General features: G+C 37.9%; 1 protein-coding gene across 1 annotated transcript in view; it reads left to right on the top strand.

The window, feature by feature from the left end:
* Window positions 1-21617, top strand: part of bmp1a (bone morphogenetic protein 1a) — an 84203-nt gene that overhangs the window by 34493 nt on the left and 28093 nt on the right. The window contains exons 5-6 of the mRNA XM_084389863.1: window positions 3563-3741; window positions 7309-7414. Coding sequence (XP_084245989.1) covers window positions 3563-3741; window positions 7309-7414 — 285 coding nt within the window. The remainder of the gene's footprint in view (window positions 1-3562; window positions 3742-7308; window positions 7415-21617) is intronic.

The following is a 21617-nucleotide window of genomic DNA, read 5'->3' as shown; positions in this document are numbered from 1 at the left end:
GATTTATCGCTCAAGTGGTTTTCCATCCTCTTCATCCGATCTGTTCCTCTGTTCCTGCTTATCTGCTTTGTGTGCCAACAGACGGATTTGTGTGTATCTGTGTGTCTGTGCCCTTGTGTCTTGACCCTTCGATTACTCTACGCTTCGCTGAGGAAACACCAATCGTCTGTCTCACACTGTTCGCTACGGGACTGTCACCTGAACATGTGTGTTTTATCCTTGCACAATGGCTCCCCGTAGATGCTTCAATAGTTCAGACTCCAGCTTGACAATCACATCCGCTGGACACAAATCAGCCGCTGGAGACTGTGTTGGCACGTCGGTGTTGCTCTTAAGCTGCTTCTGTCTGCTGGAAAACTACAAGTTACACTGAAACGAAAAACCTACTGTAAAATTCTGACCTTAACTTCGCACCTTGAAGAAATAAGATATTGTTTGAAGGGTAATATTACACAATTTGTTACCCTAAAAGTGCAACGTTATTATGACATTGTAGGACACACAGGAGCAGGTGGGATTTTGTTCCAACTAATTTTGGAAAGTGTTTTTTTTTCTTGAAATCATGAAACATGTAGTCTGAAATCTCTAAAGCTTCTACCTTAATGTTCTAGTCTCACATACTTGACAAAACAAATCCACTGAATGGATAGACAAATAAAAAGTGCACGTTTTCTTCATTGACTTCTATCAAAGGCAAGTCTTTATTATATATTAACTTGTAAACTTGTAAAGCACACTTTCATTCATTCATGCAAGTATAAACTAAAATAGTAATAGTATTTGTACTACTACTATAACTTAAAGCTGCAGTCTGTAACTTTTTTGGGTTAAAAATTATCCAAAATAAATGTTTGAGCAAGTACATAACCAGCCAGTGTTCAAAACTATCTGCTTGCCTGAGCTCGATTCAAAACGGTAAGCTTGTAATAATGTTTTTAATTCCAGTGGTACTGGTGGATTTCCGCGGGCAATACACATAAAGTACACATAAAGAAGAGTCTCGGCTAGTAGGCTATGAGTGTGAGGATGTTGGAGGTGGAGATTTATAGCCTTTTCTCACAACACTTGATATAATTAAACTTATCAATTTGATGGCGGATCCAGAAAGGTTCAAACGACAATCACCAGTGACAAATGGAGATTCACCCGTTGTAAAACGCGAAAGACTTCGTAGTGGCTACAGAAAAAAGAGACTGCAACCGGCCCATGCGAAAACAAGGATAAATATCGAAAGGGCATTAAATGTAGTCACGCAATGCTGATGTTGTTAACATTAACAATTTGAGAACAAAGTATAATTTACACGGTTTGACGTGATATGATAAGCGATCGTTAGATTTAATCAGCGCGATTTACTGCAATGCTTTTTTTCCCCTTAGTTGGTCAGAACAAAAGTGGAGGTTACTTACTTGTTCAGACGACATTTTCCGGTGAAAATTCTTATGTTGGTCGTACTTCCAAAAAGAAGAATCTGTGATTGCGAATGACAGTATCCACACCACCAGCGCGGTGATTGACAGCCGCACATTCTCCTCAAAACATCGGATTCATCCGCGCTGTGCCGTGCCGAGGCACAACCCACGTAAAGTTGATAATTCCGCGAATAACTGCAATTGCAGATTTCAAACAGAGATGGCGACAAAGAGGAAAAACTACGGACTGCACCTTTAATGTATGTAGTAATAATGATAACGCATTCAAGATAATGATAATAGATACATATCAGAGATTTTAATATGACCATTTCCTTCAAGAACAAATGATCCTAACTGTGCCATTCATATTCTATTAGTGTAGTAGTTATCATGTATATATTACTGTATATCAACAGTGTCACTGGTGTCATTGTTACTGCTCCCAGTGAATTTTAGGAGAAACAAAGTTGATACCAGAAATGAAATGTGATTTAAAGAGCAACATCTCAGAGCAATAAAAGTTTCCTTTAGGACGTCACATTCAGTTCACATAATAAGAGCACACAATGCTAGAAATTAAAAGTGAGACAAATGCATAATGATTAATGATTTCCTCAATGAGCTTGTTTGCAAATGAAGAAAGTCAGTCTCACTGACAGAGACAAATGTAGCAGACTGTTTGCTTTCTCACTGTTTAAGTAGATGTGCCGTTGCGGTCGGGCAGCGAGGGGGACTTCATAAACTATACCACTGTGCAGGCTTTGCCAGGCGTTTTCAGTTCTGTGGAAGTACTGGTGTGTGTGTGTGTGTGTGTGGAGGTGACAAAACATTAAGATTTTTTCCCCTTTACAGGCACCATTAGTTGCCAATGCTCTGATGAGCCCCTGTGTGTGTTTGTGTGTGTGTGTGTGTGTGTGTGTGTGTGTGTGTGTGTGTGTGTGTTCAGGCGATTCCTCTCTGTGCTGTGCAAAGTTCAAGGCAGAGTTTCTGGAGCGAGCCGCTGGGTGCTCCATAATTAAAGACTGATCTTTTGCACCCACTTGTGGGTTTGTGTGTGTGTGCGTATGTGTGCGCGCAGATCGCAGGCAAGCAAGCTCTCAGCAGTTTTTCTCCCACATATCCCAGCGCTTTCAGAAAGGGATTGTTTGATTGTGTGTTTTGTGTGTCGGTGTGTGTCTTATCGCGCACAGGCACCCTGTTTCTCTCTGGATTTTGCAACACGTAGCTCTAAGCAAACTTACAAAACAAACGATGCATGACATTTTGTTCGAGTTCACTTTGTGTTCTGTGTCAGTTTGTAACTTCGCTTGCTTGTGTGTTGTGATCCAAAATAAGAACAGTATTTCACTCAAAAGGAACATTTTATGTAAACAAATTAATTATATTATGAATAAAGAAAATGAAGCTTACTATATGCTTCTGTGTAATGTGAAAAAAATACACTCTAAAAATGCCGGGTTGTTTCAACCCAAATTTTTGTCAAATATGGACAAACCCAACCATTGGGTTAAAAACCGGCTAGGTTTGTCCATATTTGACCCAAATTTGAGATTAGAGTGTATGTATTTAAACAATGATTATTACATAAAGTATTTATACATTGTGGTACTACTGTATTTGTTTTACGCAATGTAATTTGTAATTTAAAGTTAAGAAAAAAAGTGTGTCCTAGCAGCAATGAAATTAGATTTTTTGGTTTTATAGTAATGACATTTTTTGTGTGGAAAATATGCTTAATTGTCATAAAAATAAATAAAAAAAATTGGTCCTAAAATAGGTTTAATTTTATATATGTATTAAATTGAGTAATTATACATTAAATATATGAACATTTATACAGATTAATATTAATAACATTTGTAATTAATTACTATTTATAATGAATAATATTTATAATAACGATAATGATATAATATTCCCTTCGATTTTTGGATGAAATATAACCCAGAATTATCTGTGATATTCAACCAATCATCATGAGATGAAACATGACTGAAAGATAATGACAAGGATGTCACAACAAGAGCTTTTATGAGGTTTTACCTAAAAAATCATTTTGTGACCAATGAAATGTTTAATATTTTAGTTTGTTTGATTCATGCAGTATTAAGTGGAATATTAATTGTGATGTTGATGAACCTCTGCAGGTGCTGTTCGTATGTTGGCCGGAGAGGAGGGGGTCCGCAGGCTATATCCATCGGGAAGAACTGTGATAAGTTTGGAATTGTGGTGCATGAGCTCGGTCACGTGATCGGATTCTGGCATGAGCACACGCGACCCGACAGAGACGAGCATGTCAGTATTATACGGGACAACATTCAGCAAGGTAGGAAAAAAACAGTCAAATATAGCTCATGTTTGCCTGAAATGATCTGTATTGGAGGTTCAGATTACACGTGTAACTAAATACTTTCATGGTCATTTGTAGAGTTGAGGTCAGCACTCCACCAACAAGCATAAAAGACGATTTTGTACCATCGTTCAGGGAAAACAACCCGATTGTACAACACGGCCCAAATTCTGCACTGCTGACCCCAAAAATCCACCTGTGTACTCATTTCTTATCATGAATGTTGGGCAAAACATTTGTTAGTTTTACTTAATACAGTTTTACTCTGACTGTTGGTTGCAACATTATGATTAATATACAGTTATAAATGTACTGACACTCATAACCTGCATAAATGCATTTGATAACAAAATATCACACTAAATGGCTTCTTTTTTATTTTATTTTATATAAATAGAGTAGTGGCCAAAAGTGATGTCCAGCTTAGGAAAATGGACATCTTCACCCTTTATTAAAGTATTGTTAAAATACTTTACACCCTTGCCTCATTTAGTATACGCGGTTCTATGAATATGCAAATGAGCCCCGCCTCCACTCACTCACAGCAGCTCAGAGATCCACTCGTTGACGATCACACGTTGATCTGATTGGTTACAAGGTAGTTTGTGACGTCAGAAACACCAGCGATTTCAAAGCGTGTTTTTGAGACTGTCTTTGGTTCACTGCAGTTTTAAGGAGAAAATACTCAGCAATGGTGTTGACTTATGAATTTACACATGGTTTGTCTTAAAGGATATTAAAAACACCACATAGACATATAAACAACATTAAAATCTTGATTTTCACCACTACTTTAAAGATTTTGTAAGCATATTAATAACTGTTTATGTTTGCTTTTTCCTGTGAGCTTTTTGTATTCCTATGCATTTTTTTTTTTGGTAAAGCAATACATACATTATCATACATTGGGCCAGAATTACGAACAGCCTGCGTCAGCACAAACCCTCTTTTGGCGTTAAAAAACTAGGCTATGTCAGGGTTTACCAAAGACACGCAGTGAAAAATTAGCGCTGAAAAGGCATGGACAGGGATATTTTTATGGCTGACCTTCTTGCATATGCAGTACTTAAATGCATCATGGAAGATGATTTACTAAGATTTGCGCTAGTCGAGGTACTGGTATTTGCGCCATTTACCGTCCAAAAAGAACACACTAGTTTGCCCTGTTTAGTAAATCCGGCCCTTTATATGATAAAGCAATGCATGCTTTCCTCTGCGTACTGGTTACCTGTGTGAACGTGAGGAGAACTGACTTTATCCACTAAAAATAGCCAAAACACCAGCTTATCAATAGTAACTGAGCTAAAATGATGGAGCAAAGTTGATTAAAAAAAACAGAAGAAAAAACAGTTTGCAGAAGTTATTTGTTTATGGCATTTTGTATCAAATGCAGTGAAGTTCAGTACTTCAGTCCAGATATTTCCACGGTCCCTGTACACCTAGAAATATCTCAACAATGGACCAGCTGCGCACCTGTATGTAGATCCCAAAATCCCTCACAACTTTTTAGGCAGCATTAATGAACAAGGTATCCTGAAACGATCACTGTCGTTAGACATCTGTGGAAAAGGATCTCATTTCATCCTCATTATACGGCACAAACTGATTCTCAGCAGAGGCTTGCATTCAGACATTTGCTTGGAAAATGTCTGTGGCTTTAGAAAGCTAATGATATAACTTATATAAAATGTATCAGTGTTTTACCCTCTTAATTCTATTAAATATTTTAATATAAGAAGAATTTAATATAAGAAGAAATGTGCTTCAGTGTTTGTGGTGTTGCCATGCTAACCACCCAGTATTTGTAAGAACATAAAAAGATTCAACAACTGAGACGTAAACCAAAGAAGTTCCAAAGACATTTGACGAACAGAACTGGAACAATGTGTCCCTGAACAAAGAGGGAGTCGATATCAAAAGTAGCAGTCAGTATGTGGTGTTTCCACCAGCTGCTTCCAGCGCTACAGTGCATCTCATCCTCATGGACTGCACCGCGCTTGCCAGCTCCTGCTGTGAGACGTTGCTCCACTCTTCCACCAAGACACTTGTAAGTTCTCCAACACGTTTGGGGGACGTTACAGACATTGCGTGTTGTTGCTCTGTTCACATCTGCAGGTCTATGGCACGTTCACACAGCTGATCAGGGACCTCTTAGTGTCTTAAGTCTGTGAACTTAATTGTCCACCGCCTGTAAGCCTTTAGGGTCTTAAAGGGATAGTTCATCCAAAAAGAAACATTCTGTCATTGATTTCTCACCCTCATGTCGTTCCAATCCCGTAAGACATTTGTTTATCTTCGGAACACAAAGATGAAGATCTTTTTAATGAAGTCTGAGAGCTTTCTGTCCCTCCACTGACAGCTACGCAACTACCACTTTCAAGCCACAGAAACGTAGTAAAAACATCATTAAAGTAATCCATGTGACTCCAGTGGTTTAACCTCAATTTTATGAAGTGATGCCAGTCTTTCTTTGTACAAAAAAAAAACATGATTAACCATTTATAAAATATTAATCTCCAACGCAAGTTGAAAAAATTCCCTATTTAAGGGTATGGGGGTCGAATTCGGATACAGCCATTGGTTAAACCCTTTCCAATAAAGATCTGCAAGTCTTTTTTTGAATTTTGCATAATTATTTATATACCAAGGTGTGCAGTGAAACTGTTTAATGCACAAGTAGTTCCAAGTCAATTTAATCGCCCTTCTATATTAATGCGCTGTTTTCATTGAAGCGCACACACACACACACACACACACACACGTACGTCACTGGCACACATATTAGAGATCGCGCTGCATGCACACAGAAACATTCAGGAGCACAGAAACTTGTTAATACTGCCCCGCAACTTTTATTAATAAAATAGCTTCGCTACTGAATGGATATTTATATTTCTCTGCAACATTGGGTTACATCACTGGTTTTGAAGTAATTAAACTTACAGCTTCATTGTTTGTAGAGAGAGATGCTGAACAGACTCACATATACATCTCTCATCTCTCTCTAATTAATTCAAATAAATTATATAATTAATTTATTCAAATAAATGTCATGTTATGCAATACTTTATCTCTGTGTCTGATTTTTTTAGCGGGCAGAATGCTAGATGCTAACCGACGAAATGAACCGTAAATTTTATCAGTAACAACTTTAACTTGTCAATGCTGGAAAATGATCATGATATAAGAGGGGTAATCCACGACTAGCTGTGCATTAAATGATTTTAATGCACTACATTGATGCAAAGAACCTTCCTCTGCGGAGTGCATTAAAATCATGTAATGGACAGCTAGCTGTGGATTATTTTTTACATAAAATGCAGTATCCTGAAAAGTTGTTTCTTTTTTTCTTGTTGCTGAGTTTATAATAATAAAGAGAATAATGAAATAATCCATAAAATGTGATGATGTAATAATGATGAATCCATAAAAACAATCTTTGATAAAACAAGCAGACAGCCTCTTTTGTTGACAATGACTGTATGGGCTCTTACAGTTCACATCACTTCCTGCCTCAGTCTCATTCTTGGTTTCATCTCATAGGACAGGAGTACAACTTCCTGAAGATGGAGCCTGGTGAGGTGGACTCACTCGGAGAGGTCTATGACTTCGACAGCATCATGCACTATGCAAGAAACACCTTTTCCAGGTTAGAATCTGCTCTTAGGAATATTGTCTTATTTTTCATAATTTCACTCATAATGTCCACTCCTTCACTAATCATATACAATATATAAATGACATAAGAATTATATAGATCATATACATACATGCATGCATGCATACATACATACATATATACAGTTGTAATCAAAAGTATTCAACCCAATTTGACCAATTTGAATGAACATTTTGCAATGAACATATCAAAATAAAGTAATTTAAATAATTTAACAGAACAAATGTTTCCCCAAATTCAACTGAAAATGCAATTTTTAATGACTTCCGCAGTCTCAAAACTACTCATCTCCCTGAATAGAATCCCTCACAACAGCAAAATTCTACAAAACAGGTGTTGTCTCAAGCACACCTGATGCAACCTTATCAAGGGCTTCATTAGTTTCACCAGGTGTGCTTGAGCTAGAACACATGAAATATCTGAACTGACTAGGTTTGTTGAGTGTCACGTTTGACTGCATGTTAGAAATATGGCTAAGTCAAAAAAATGGTCTAAAAAGTTAGAGAAGATATCATTGCCCTTCATAAACATGAAACAGGATGCAAAAAGATAGCGAAGGCACTAAATGTTCCTGGAGACACTGTTAGAAGCATAGTTCACAAGTTCAGAGTTAAAGGAATAGTGGTTACACTACCTGGACAGGGCAGAAAAACGAAGCTATAAACGGCTGCAAGCAGATTCCTGAGAAGGCATGTTCAGAAAAACCCTCGAGTGACTGCAAAAAACCCGCAGCAAGACTTGGAGGCAACAGGCACTGAGGTTTCAGCTTGCACATTGAGGCGCGTACTAAACACAAGAGGTTTCCATGCCAGAACTCCAAGACTTATACCACTACTGACCCAAAAGAAGTTTTGGGATTCTGCTCTGTGGAGCGATTCAACTTTTCGGTATATCTGGAGGAAGAAGATTGAAGCATTTGCTGAAATGAACACTCTGCCTACAGTTGAGCATGTTGTGGCTCAGTGATGCTCTGGAGCTGCTTTGCATCCTCTGGCACTGGATACATGCAGCGTGTGGAAGGCAAGATGGATTCATTGAAGTATCAGGAAATCCTAGGAGAAAACATCATGCCGGCAGGAAGAATTCTACAGTGGCCATCATAGTCAGCTGGTTTGAACCCCATAGAAAATGGTTATACATCTTGTTTGCAGCAGGACATAATGATAAAACAGACAAAAATCCAATTGACTTACATTGAAGGAAAAAATTATTAAGAGAAATGGGTCATTATTTACTCACCTTTGGTCCAAGACTGTATGCTGCTATTTTCGTGGAATATATAACTCTTTCAAAATTACAATAGTTCATGGTGACCATGATCTGGACTAGGACATGAGTTTCAGAATGAGGTAATATTATATCAGCTATATAATATCATATAGCTCTGGAATATGGCAGAGTTGTATTTAAGCTGTTATATTTCTGCCTTACCCCCCAACCCCCCCCCCCCCTTTTTTTTTTTTTTTACTTTTTTTTTTATCCTTGTCACTGTGAACTGTTTGGCAAGAGCTGCATAACAATTCTTCAGAAATGTTTAGTGTTCCAAGCAAAAATATATTAGCACATAGGTTCGGAATGATGAAGGTGAATAAATAACTAAATGATTTTCATTTTTGGACGAAAAATCGAAAAAGATTTTTCATTTTGGAGTTCTAATTGTTTTTTTGGAGCAGGTTTTTGCGTTCCACTACACTGCTCTTTAATAGTTTTGTTCATAAACATGTGCTAGACGGATGACTCTGAAAAAACAGTGGGACCGGATGCAACTGTCAGTTTTATTACAGCAGTATGTCAAGTTAAAAGAAGTGCAAATGCTAAAAACGGATCTCAAGACATTGCATTTCTCTGCTCTGCGGCTCTCATTTTTAAATGCAAGAACATGTTGCATTTTGAACGGCCCCTTAGGGGTAAGAAACCGCCTTGAAATGCCCTAGCATGAAACCAGAACACGCGAGCAACTACATAACAACATGCTGAAAACACTTAGCTAACGTGCAACAGAACCCTGGTAAATACCGACAACACTCGGCAAATTTTTCATGGGTAGACAAAACTGTAATATAATAATTTTGTCTTTTATACTTGTAATAGTCGTAGTTCAAACAACTATTCACATTGTTTGAATATTCATTATTTTTTGTTGAGGATTCCTCACTTTCCTCAATTATTCCTCATTATGAATAATTAAAGTGTCCCTATTATACTATTTTAAAGTTTCCTAATTTCCTATAATAGGTTTTCATGCATCCAAGGTCAAAACTTTAATTTTCTTATAATACACATCACAAATCACCTCATTTCTCAAAGAGTCTGAAAACGGTTTGTTCGAAGATTCAGTCTCTCTAAACCCCTCCTTTCTAAGAGCCTACTCTGCTCTGATTGGTCAGATGGTTCAGTCTGTTATGATTGGTCTACAGAGGTGTCAAAAGTATTCACATTCATTACTCAGGTAGAAGTATAGATACTAGGGTTTAAAAAGACTTCTGTAGAAGTTGAAGTATCAACTCAAGCTTTTTATTATTAATTATTGCAAAACTACTTAAAGTATAAAAGTAATGTAAGGAAAAAAATCTCTCTCTCTCTCTCTCTCTCTCTCTCTCTCTCTCTAGAAGTAAAAAGTCGTCTGAAAAATAATTACTCCAGTAAAGTATAGATACTCCAAATTTCTACTTAAGTAAGGTAACGAAGTATTTGTACTTCGTTACTTGACACCTCTGTTGGTCTACCGCTTCCAGCGCGTGTCGGAAACTAAACTCTTCCAGTCTCAGCTGCAACTACAGTGTTTGAGGGCGGGGTCAAATTAGACTGTTTGCGGATAGCCAATGAAGACCATAGGCTGGCATTATGCAAATTTTTTGCCTTGTTACTATAGGTTTGTAACAGGAAGTGAGACTGGAATTGCTGACGACTTGTTTCGGCAGTTCAGAATCGATTCTTTCTTTTAAGAGAAAATAACTTTGACCATTAAAACTTTGCTGACCTTTTACATTCACAAAGAGCTATATAACACACTGCATGAAAGGTTACATTTGAAAAAGCATAATGGGCCTAGATGCGCTGTTTTATCCACACTCAGACTTCTTATTAGTTTCCTCAGGGTGACCTTTGAATGAGGCATCAGCGCTTTGAGGCGGGCATGGCTATCTGAGCATCTCGCTCCTCTTACACTCGTTCTGCTGAGCTTTCACAACGCCGCTATTGTGCTTCTCGCGTGCCTGTCAGTTGTTCGGAGAGTAATCTGAGCCGGTCGGTTTTTGTGTGTGGAAAGGTTCATCTAGCTTCAGTTCGGTGGATGATCCGATCTCTCGACGTCAGCTTAATGTAATTAACTTCCTGTTTCTTCTCGTGCCTCTGTGACTATAAAGGTGGGCGGTAGGACAAAACCTCATGATATGATTTTGTTTCACAGCAACTATATACTGTATACATGTCTAAAAGTCTCTTCTGCTCACCAAGGCTGCAAATGTTATTATCATGTTAATTATTGTGCCTTTTACCCCAGATACCATACTTTTTCTTCCATTTTTGAATAACTGTTGCTTTAATTACCTTGGACAAAACTGAAAATCATTAACAAGACCTTTGTCTCAATCATTTTAGTGATTCTCATTTGCTACTTAAATCTATAATTAGATCATATTAGCACAGAATCAACTTTGCATTGCTGTCTGCGATCGCGTCAAGGATCAGCCAAATTTCCACGCGCATCATCAAGCGCGGTTGTTAAAGGTGCAGTTTGTGAGATTGACAACTAGCGGTTGAAATGGGCACTGCAGTCTAAATTAAAAATATTGCAGTTCGATGTTTCCCGCCCCCTCCGGCTCAGACTCGACGCTCACACGGGTTGCCAGATTGAGGACACGCAACAGGAACGAGCGCAATTAACAATGGAATGAGAGGAGACTTACAGACTGTAAGTTGATGAGTTGATTTATTGATTTATGATGAGTTGATATCGCGTTTTAATATGCTCCCTTTCATAGAAATTCTTAGATGGGTGTGAAGGCTTTTTAGGTCGGGTAGTATCTGCGATCTACCATGTTCTCTGGCTACCATGGCTGCAATATGCTGTGTTTTCCGCCCACTGGCATCCCTGAGGTATCGAAATACTATTGGGTAAATAAGCAACGTGTGGTATCGCACAGATCAAAACAAAAACAGACATTCTGACACAGAATGCACATTTCAAAGTAAAATAACACATTTCTACTGTCGCACAGAATAAAACCACCATACTGCCAGTACCATTTGATGGAGCCAATAAACTTGGACAAGGGTTTAAAGATTAGGCTTTATTCAGCTTTCCACCAGATTTACTTTTACTGTGCCACAGAGAAAAAGAGAAACAGCCTTTCGTTCATGACGTGTGCTGTTTTTGTTTTTTGAGAGTCTAGCATTCGGTGACTTCAGCACTGATCCTCATAGAAGTTTAGTTTGACACAGCAGCAACACAAATATAGACAGATAACAGTAAAGATAAGTGAAATTTGTGCAGAAAAGATCATTTCTATCACCATTTTAACACTTATATTCATATGTGACAGGAGGAAATGAGATTTAAATTGGTGGTGTATTTTCAGCATTGATCTTAACTGAATCATGACGTTATTAATGTAGAAGCATTTTTATTTGTCTGTAAAAAACACTAATGTCAAATGTTTTATCATCTCTGTGTCTGAACTGTCCCCTGTTGGACTGACTGCCCTCTTTTTTCATCCTCAGATGAGATCACGCACACATACATTTATACACGTACACACACGTACACACACACACATACACACTCTCACTCACACTCATTTCTGTTGATGACGTCTGTGAAACCACTCAGAGTTATCCTGTCATTTAGCAAAGTGTACTCTGTTATCACTGTGGCTCTGACTTGGCTAGCTTTATGTTAGACACTATTTGATACACTATTTTTTCGTTTTCAGTTGTTTTTCTGCAGTTCACCTGTTTCTGGAATTGTCTTTCTGGCATATCTTTTTAGCAATAGCAAAATCCAAGCAAGAACTAGTCCAAATCAAGTTTTACCACATTTTTAGGTATGCTAATGCTAATCAAGACTACAATTTAAAGTGTAACTTTACCGGTTTTCAACCCGTTTTGTGTTATTACAGTGTCGGTAGTTTATGTAAATGAACAATGTTTACTTGTTCTCCGTGTTACAGTACCTGGGGAGAGAAATTCACGTTTATGTGTCAGCAAAAGTCCACCGGATGATGCAAAGCGATTTCATGAGGACTACAGATTATCCTTGCGCATTTTTGTGTCCCTTCCCACGGACAGTCGGATCGACAGAGGGTTATTATAGAACAGTTATTGTAAGGGTAGGTTTATCACTGAAAATTGTGTATTGTAGTTTTTCTGCTCTTTAAACAGCATTATGGTAAAAATGGAACATTGTGGCAATAGCTTTCTTACCTTTCCGCGATGGCGTTTTGCTTCGGGTGTAACTGACAGAACTACAGTTTCTTTCCCTTCCTAAAACACTGTGTTCGTGGTCATTCAGTTTGAAATGTTGACTACAAACATGGAGGAATTTCAGATTTTCCATTGCTGTCTTCTCTCCATATTTCTGATTCTTCGCAGCCTTAGTAACTTGTGACTTAGTAACAAAAGTAACTCACTCCCGCTAAACATTTACTCTTTGAATTCTTGCACCTGGGAATAATACAAGACGACACCATTATGACTAAAAGTTTGCTGAGAGGTATTTCTTACTAAAGCATGGCGGTATTTGACTGATGTAAGCGTATCCATAGCAGACTAGTGGGAATGGCCTTGGATGGCAACATGCCTGGTGCATTATGGGTATTGAAGTTTTTCTACCTATTTGGCAAAAGGGAAGACAACAGGCTTTTTTCTCTGTTTTCTCTATTCAGGTAGCACAGATTTACATTTTTTTTCCGTCTTTCTACTGTTTAGCCAGCCAAGTTTTATTGAAAGCCCATTTTGTCAGCGTTGAAGTAACCCTTTAAGTGTGGCTGATTTTCAGTTTGCAAATGTACTTCACTAGTGTTGAGAGTGTACATACTTTTAAGATGTATTAGCATGTTATAAAAATGTTATGATACCACAAAGCCCTCATGCTGTAAATGATTGTAACTCATATGTACTATATACACTACTGTTCAAAAGTTTGGGATCAGAAAGTCTTTTTTTAAGATATTAATACTTTTATTCAGCAAAGATTAATTAAAGTGGTCAAAAGTAACAGCATGTTACAAAATATTTTTATTTCTAATAAATGCTGTTCTTTTAAACTATCTATTCTTCAAAGAATCCTGAAAAAAAAGTGTTATATCATGGTTTCCACAAATATAGTAAGCAGCAACATTGATAATAATCAGAAATGTTTCTTGAGCAGCAAATTATAGAATATTAGAATGATTTCTGAAGGATCATGTGACACTGAAGACTGGAGTAATGATGATGAAAGTTCAGCTTTGATCACAGGAATAAATTACATTTTATATTGATTTTTATCACAATATTCAAATAGAAAAAAGTTCTTTTAAATTAAAATAATATTTCACAATATTACTGTTTTTACAATATTTTTGATAAATAATTTCAGCCTTGGGGTGCAGAAGAGACTTATTTCACATATACATCTAGTAACTTTTTACTTATATTACTATAATTTAATACACTCTAATCATCCCAAGTATTTTTGGATTTAGCCTATCTTCTCTTGAAGGATTTTTTTTTTTTTATATACAGTAGAAGGAAAAGAAATGTGAGCTGTAGATTGAGATGCCTCGTATTATTCTCAAAAGGCTCGGCTAATGGGATTGAGGAATGTTATTCCCATTTCATGTGTTTATCAAAAGTTTTTTCTGACTAGTTTTGACAGCCTACAGCCAACATTCCCCCAGAGTACGGGTAACATGAGTCGAGGCACACGCAAACGCAGGTCTACACAGTCTCTGTATGAGAACCATCTGTTTCCTCTTCTTTTGTTCTCGTTTTCCCCCTTTTACTCCCCTCTGTATCACTTTTTTGAACAATTTGCAATTCTGTTAATACTTGTAGGATTACAGGTTCCAGTCCAATGTAAGTTCATGTTCCAGTCCCATATGATGTTTACATAGTTTAAGGGTTATTGGGAATATGAAATTGACTTTATATTAACATATTATTTATTAAAACCAAGTGGAAAGTTGTTGTTGTTGTTGATGTTTTTGTTGAAGCATTGCTTCAAAAAGAAGAACTACAATAATACATTAAAGAGCATATTTGTGCAGCTTCATGTAACTAGAAGTTGTTTGGCTTTTTATATTGCCTCCCTTGCTTAATTACCGGTAAATGAGTTATCAAATGTACAACTCTCATTTAGTTTAACATAAATAGATGGAGAGAAAGAGAGGGAGACACATTGATCCCAGGGGGAATTTAGCGGATAATGTTCTTTGATAGACACACTCGATCAGTCCTGTTTTGCATAATCACTTAAGCTCTCATCAAAAAACAAAAGGTTTAATCATACTGTAACATCCTGACCAATCAAACTCTTGCTAGTGCCCATTTATATAGTAGTTTTACTGCTAAATATTAAACTGCTATTATAAATGAACTATTTAGCTACAAACAGACAAAGCATTTTGCTGCTGATTTACAATTAAGCAACATTATGATTGTGCTGATTTTAATGTGCTTTTTATTTGGCCCTTAAAGGTGCAGTAAGCTATTTCTGAGAATCAGTTGAACTCTGTTGATATTTGAAATCAACCCAAACAAACACAGCCCTCCCCCAATTGCTCCGCCCCCCAAATGCACAAGCACACAATCCAAGAGTGGATTTCTCTTTATCATAACAGATGCAAAGCAAAATAAAGCTTTGCAAAAATAATACGAAGCTGATGAACAAACAAGGAAGAACAAAAAATGAACATAAAAAAAAAAGAAATAAAAGCAAGTATATAAAAGCAAGAGTTGGTTGTCAGTCGCCAGCAGCACACACTCAAAACCAATGTTACTCCCGTATGGAGCAGAAACAAGGCAACATCTGGGTCCGTTTTTAGGCCTTCCCGCTTCGGTCTCTCCACAACTGGAAAGATTTTCTAATATTAACACGGGTCCTACCTCTCGCCTGATCATAACCCATCTTTTTCCAATGATATTCCTCTGACCTTTTCTTTTTTGTAATGTCTCTCAGCCATCTCTCTTTCTACAGTCTTCAAATCTCCCTCTTTCTCACTCTCTCTCCTCCCATGGGTGACACGCCCCCTACTGCTGATTGGCTCACTCTCTCCTCCCCCATCATGGGTGGACACGCCCCCTACTGCTGATTGGCTCGCTCTCTCCTCCCCCATCATGAGTGTATACGCCCCCTACTGCTGATTGGCTACAAGTTTTTTGTGAAGTTCAGTCCGATCCACTTTCAACAGCATTTTTCAGAAATCGCTTACTGCACATATTTGTAACGAATATGTGTTGGTGACATAATAGGTAGGTGTGGCTCTGAGGCTCTGCCTTCTTTGACGTGGAAATCTGTTCTTATGTTCTTGGGATAACCCCATCTGTTTAAACCGTTTCAGAGTAAAGACAGGGAATGTGGAATAACAGTTTTTAGTAACCTCATTTGCCTTATTTTAGATACACATCAAGATTTTAGCCCCGATTTTTACTCGCCGACAGTTTTGTGGAAATCGCAGACAAGTGCCTGAAATCTGAGGCAAATTGGTGCTTGTTTACATGACTGACAACCCCGTTGTGTGAACGATCAAAGACGTGATCTGAGAGAAGCGCAGATGTGTTGTTGATGCCTGTAAGATATTTAGCATGCTACATATCTGGACCTGTCAAGAGTCCAGGAGTGCGAAATGTGTTTTGACTGGATATTACATCAGCGCCAGCGGTGACCTACAGCCAATGAGAGAGCAAGATGCAGGGCAAGGGAAAGTTCGGGGGGAGGAGTCAAAGATCTGCAACCAAACATCAGCAAACATGGCTCTGCAAGCAACCATTCATAGTAGTATAGTAGTATTCTTCTTTGTTGCTTTTTCGCTGCAAATCAGTGCACATACAACTTGGATCGCAAGCATCTTGCAGGTTATGATTTTAGTATTATGCAAGAACCCTTGTCTCACGTGTGATTTCATGTATCACTCGCATGTGTTTGGTTGTGAAACCTAGTTTGTGGACCAGGCAGAGTTGTCAACGGTTCTTCCTATTAAAATGCTGTGTAATGTGTGATCCACTGTCGCCGATCCGTCGTGTAATGTACACACAACAGCAACTAATGGTACCCCAGACAGTCATGTAGTGTTTAGTGTGAGAAGAACAGCGATCGGACGATTTTGAAAATCGTGCAAATTTCCTGCGGAATTGGGCTACTTTTACACTGTAGGCACGGATTGTTTTGTTTAGTCCGCGGGTTGAAGCGAACCCGCTCTGCCCAGAAGAGGATCTCCCCTGGATGGGCTAGTTTGGGCCATGATTGTGCGGTTTTTGTATAGCAATTGGGCTGGTTTTGTTACGCAAACCTGGCAACCCTGCTACAAGGACTAGTTTCTTAAACCATTTTCTGGGAGTGTGCTGGAAAACTCAATCCAAGAGTTAAGAATAGCACAGAGCAGATATAGACTACATGGTGAACATGTGGCTTCTTCCCATAATTATTAAATGATTACTAGATTTGGTGTACTTGAGGCATCTGGGTTGGATTTTACTCTTGAGTTTATCATATATTCCTCCTCTCCTGTATCTCCATTTTCTGTCCGTTATACCAGAAATTAAAGGGTAACTTACATGGATTTATCGTTCTATTCAAGAATCTTGACTTTGCAAGAAGGACATCAGAAACTTCACAGCAGCTTGAGAGAAGCTAACAGTCCCTGCGTTCTGACTGGCTGCTCTGTTTGTCCACTGTCCTGTTGTCTTTTTTTCCCATCATCCCCGCTGTGTTTGCAGAGTACTCGTACTGTAAATCTCCGTGGGAAGACAGGTTCTTTGATTGCACTTGTATCGGGAGGATTTCATGGCCTTCCCTCAGGTTTTTTTTCTTTGAAACGTTTCTCCCCGAGAAGCGAGTGAGCCCTCCTAGCTTTTTGTCTGGGGCATGTTTTCCGACCTCCTTCTTTGTCTCCTGGCCCCCGTTCCACCCACCCTACTCAGGGAAGTTTTTCTTCTTGAAACTGGTACCGGCAAGTTGAGCCAAAAGCAAATAAAGAGCTTGCAGTATGTCTTCAGTGTGAGATGACACCAGCCGAGCGCTAGCGCTCACCCACACATCTACTGTTCCGCTCTATACTCACAGACCGACAACAAGGCTGAAGCTTACAAAAACAGCCAGGTCACACTTGACCCCCAAATCAAAAGATATTTTGTAACATTATTTTACATAAATAAAATGAAGCGACAATTGAAAATGACATTTTTCTCATTTCCTACATTTTTTTTTTGTAAGTCCCATTATTGTAAAAATCTCATTATTGCAAAAAAGTCTCATTACTTAGTCTTATTACTGTTATATAAATACTGTAAAACATACTGTAATACAGTTATTTTTTATTTCAATGAGCAGAAAAATTATATATATCGTATTAAAGGGATAGTTCACTTTGAAATTAAATTTTGGTATGTTTTAGCTTACCTGAAGGGCATCCAAGATGTAGGTGTCTTTTTTTCCTCAGTAGTTTCAATTTTGATATTTTAGGTCAAACCGTTCTTGTCTGTCAGTCATATAATGCAGGTCTGCGGTCACTGTCTCAAAACAGCATGCACAAGTCCAAATTAAAACAATTCCCCATCGTCCAAATGAAACAATTCCCCATCGTAAGTATACTTTGATGGCCTAAGACACGAAACGAGCGGTTTGTGTGAGAAAACGAACCGTATTTATATAGTTTTTGCCTCTTGAACAAAGCCGCGTCCAACTGATCTGACGGCGCGGGCGGGTATAGATATATACACTGATGTCGCCTTGGCTAATGAACTGCAATAGCGAAGGCGACATCTAGTGTTTCTATATCTATATCCGCCCGCGTGCGGGTATAGAAACACTAGCACTAGATGTCGCCTTCGCTATTGCAGTTCATTAGCCAAGGCGACATCAGTGTATATATCTATACCCGCCCGCGCCGTCAGATCAGTTGGACGCGGCTTTGTTCAAGAGGCAAAAACTATATAAATACGGTTCGTTTTCTCACACAAACCGCTCGTTTCGTGTCTTAGGCCATCAAAGTGTACTTACGATGGGGAATTGTTTCATTTGGACGATGGGGAATTGTTTTAATTTGGACTTGTGCATGCTCTTTGAGACAGTGACCATAGACCTGCATTATATGACTGACAGACAAGAACGGTTTGACCTAAAAATATCAAAATTGAAACTACTGCGGAAACAAAGACACCTACATCTTGGATGCCCTTCAGGTAAGCTAAAACATACCAAAATTTAATTTCAAAGTGAACTATCCCTTTAATATAATAAATATTTAATTAAATATTAAATAATGTATGACATTTGCTTTTTTTTTGCATTTCAGTGATGATAATTATATATATGTGTATATGTATATACTGTATAATGAATATATATACTGTATAATGTATATATTCTGTACATTAAAATGTAAGATAAAGGTAAAATTCTACCCTTTTTATCATTCAATATGACCTGGAATTCATCTTAAAAGCTTTCATGGGATTCACATATATGGTATTTTTTATGTTTTGATTCAAATTAGTCTGTTTCTTGTAGCTGTAAAAAAAAATCTTTGATGTGTTTGACTTGAATCTGAAGAAAGTAGCCTACATATTTATATCCCTAAACTGTTTATTGACTTGAAATGTGGGTTGCATTTCTCTGCTGGTTCCTTTTAATATAAAGCTTGTAGTTGAGCTCTGGAAATCCATCCTTCCCTATTTGAACATGCCTGCTGTTGACTGGAAGGTTCCCATGGGAACAAACAAATGAGCAGACCCTCACTAGCCACCGCGGAGTGAAAAGCTAGACGATAAACTAGCAAAGAGTGTCAAAGTACGAAAAGAAGTGCGAGAAAAGAGACAGGATTTTGATACTGAATCACTCTCTGTTGAACTGAGCAAATGTTTTTTTTTTTTCAGCCTGAGTTACAGTAGTAGGACTGGAGAACGTGACTTCTCCATATTTTCTCCATATTTACTCAACTTTTCTTTTGTTTATAGCTTATTTCCAACACATTCTCATGCTGTCATGGCTTCTTAGGAAGCCTCAATCCTGAAGTGACCAATCAAGAGTCCAGTGACATCATACAGGAGGTTATAGCCAAACGTGGATTCAGATCATGTTTCGGCTGCAACTGTGTCAGGCCTGTGAGACCGACCGGATTTAGTGACTGTCCCAGGAGAGGTCATTGTTTTTGTATCAGTGGTAGAGTCATCAGACCATTGGGGTTTTTATGATGTTTTTAAGCCACCATGATCCAGACTACTGTTGATTGGTTGGATGTTAACACAGTTGTAGTTTGGAAAAGTTTGCAATCTGTTCCCTCAAACCACATTCAGAGGTGGTCCAGACAGTTCACAATGTGTCCTGATGTGTAACAAGCTAGGTTATTTGAGAAACTTTTGGAAAAGCCTAAACATTTGCGGTCACAGACTCATTTGATACATATTAAAGGAAGAGTTCACTTAAAAATGAAAATTTTTCCATTTACTCGAATCAATTTCGAATCATTTACTCACCCTCAAGTTGTTCCAAACCTGTATGAGTTTCTTTCTTCTGTTGAACAGAAAAGAAGATATTTCGAAGAATGAAGAATGAGTAAATGATGACAGAATTTTCATTTTGAAGTGAACTATTCCTTTAACAAACAGCGATCTGTCTTGTCTGATCATTTGTTATTGAATCACTTGAGACAAATGTTAGTAACCAGTGTAAACTACCATTGTCACAATACCTTTTTTTGTCTCATGGTACAATACCAGCTTAAGAAGAATCACCAATGTAAGTAGTATGGCGATAACTCTATTTTTGTGTTGATGTGTCATTATTTCAGGGACTGTTATATTTTAATAATTATTTTCAGTTTACACAAAATTACAGTAAATTTTGGAACATTATTATACAAAAATGATATAAGATCTGTATGTATTTTTTTTTTTTTTTTTATGTATTCACTTTCACAGAAAATTTAATGGAGAATCTGTAAAGCCAAAACTGGACTTTTGAACTAGTGATGCACCGAAATTTCAGAAACTGAAAATATTTGTCTGAAAACTGCAAACGAAAATGCATTTTCGGTTTGGCCTTCTCCAATTACCCAGTTTGGCTGTGTCAACATCTATTGCGTGCACATAATGTGGATACGCTACAGCAGCTAAACATGACGCACTTCACTATGATCAAAAATGGATGCTAGAGTCGCAATATGTTAAATTTGTTCGGTTGAAATATTTAGAGGCGGCTCGTCGTCACTTAAGAACTTTACTACGACTGGATTATGACCTGTGAACACGACACCCTGAACAGAATAGAGTTCAGTTAACCAAATTTAATTACCAAAACTTGATGAAAACCTGAACGAGAACTTGGCGGTGAAAAATGTATGTCGGTACATCACTATTTTATGTCTTCAATAACGAATATGAGCATTATAAACCATCTCAAACCTTTCTAAAGTCCACCAAACTCATCTTCGGAGGTGCTTGTGCAGTTCACTTTCATGTTGTTATATTTCATATCTGCTATTTTCAATTGTTGGCAGATGTGTTATAATTGTTATGTACAGATGCGTCAGACAAATGTTTTTGGCTTTTAAATGTTTGCGTATTCGCTTTATAAGATGCTGTCAAATAACTGTGCTTGCTGCACTGGACTTGAATAATACATGCCAATACTGAGCGAGTACTGCATGTGAAATCATACAGATACTGCAGTGCATCATGGTACTACCTCCGGTATTTTGAGGCTCGGACATTGCAATACAACCAAATGGGAGTCAAAGATGTCATATGTTTTTCAAACCAAGGCAAAGCTCTCTAAGTATAATCAACATTGTACATAGTGTTACACTTAACACAATAACTGAAGAGCAGACGAGCCACAGGCCGCAACTTCCACGACTGCTTCCGCGGATAACGCAGCTTGGCTTGAATTCCCTTTGGATTGTTGTCTGCTCCACAAAGGATTATACAGCCTGTTGAGTTCTGTACATCTGCTGAAACTTGCCATCTTAAAATG

Source organism: Rutilus rutilus, assembly GCF_951802725.1.
Source record: "Rutilus rutilus genome assembly, chromosome: 19".
In the NCBI taxonomy this organism is placed as follows: Eukaryota; Metazoa; Chordata; class Actinopteri; order Cypriniformes; family Leuciscidae; genus Rutilus; species Rutilus rutilus.
The sequence above is the reverse complement of the archived record's forward strand: the minus strand, read 5'-3'. Positions and strand labels throughout refer to the sequence as shown.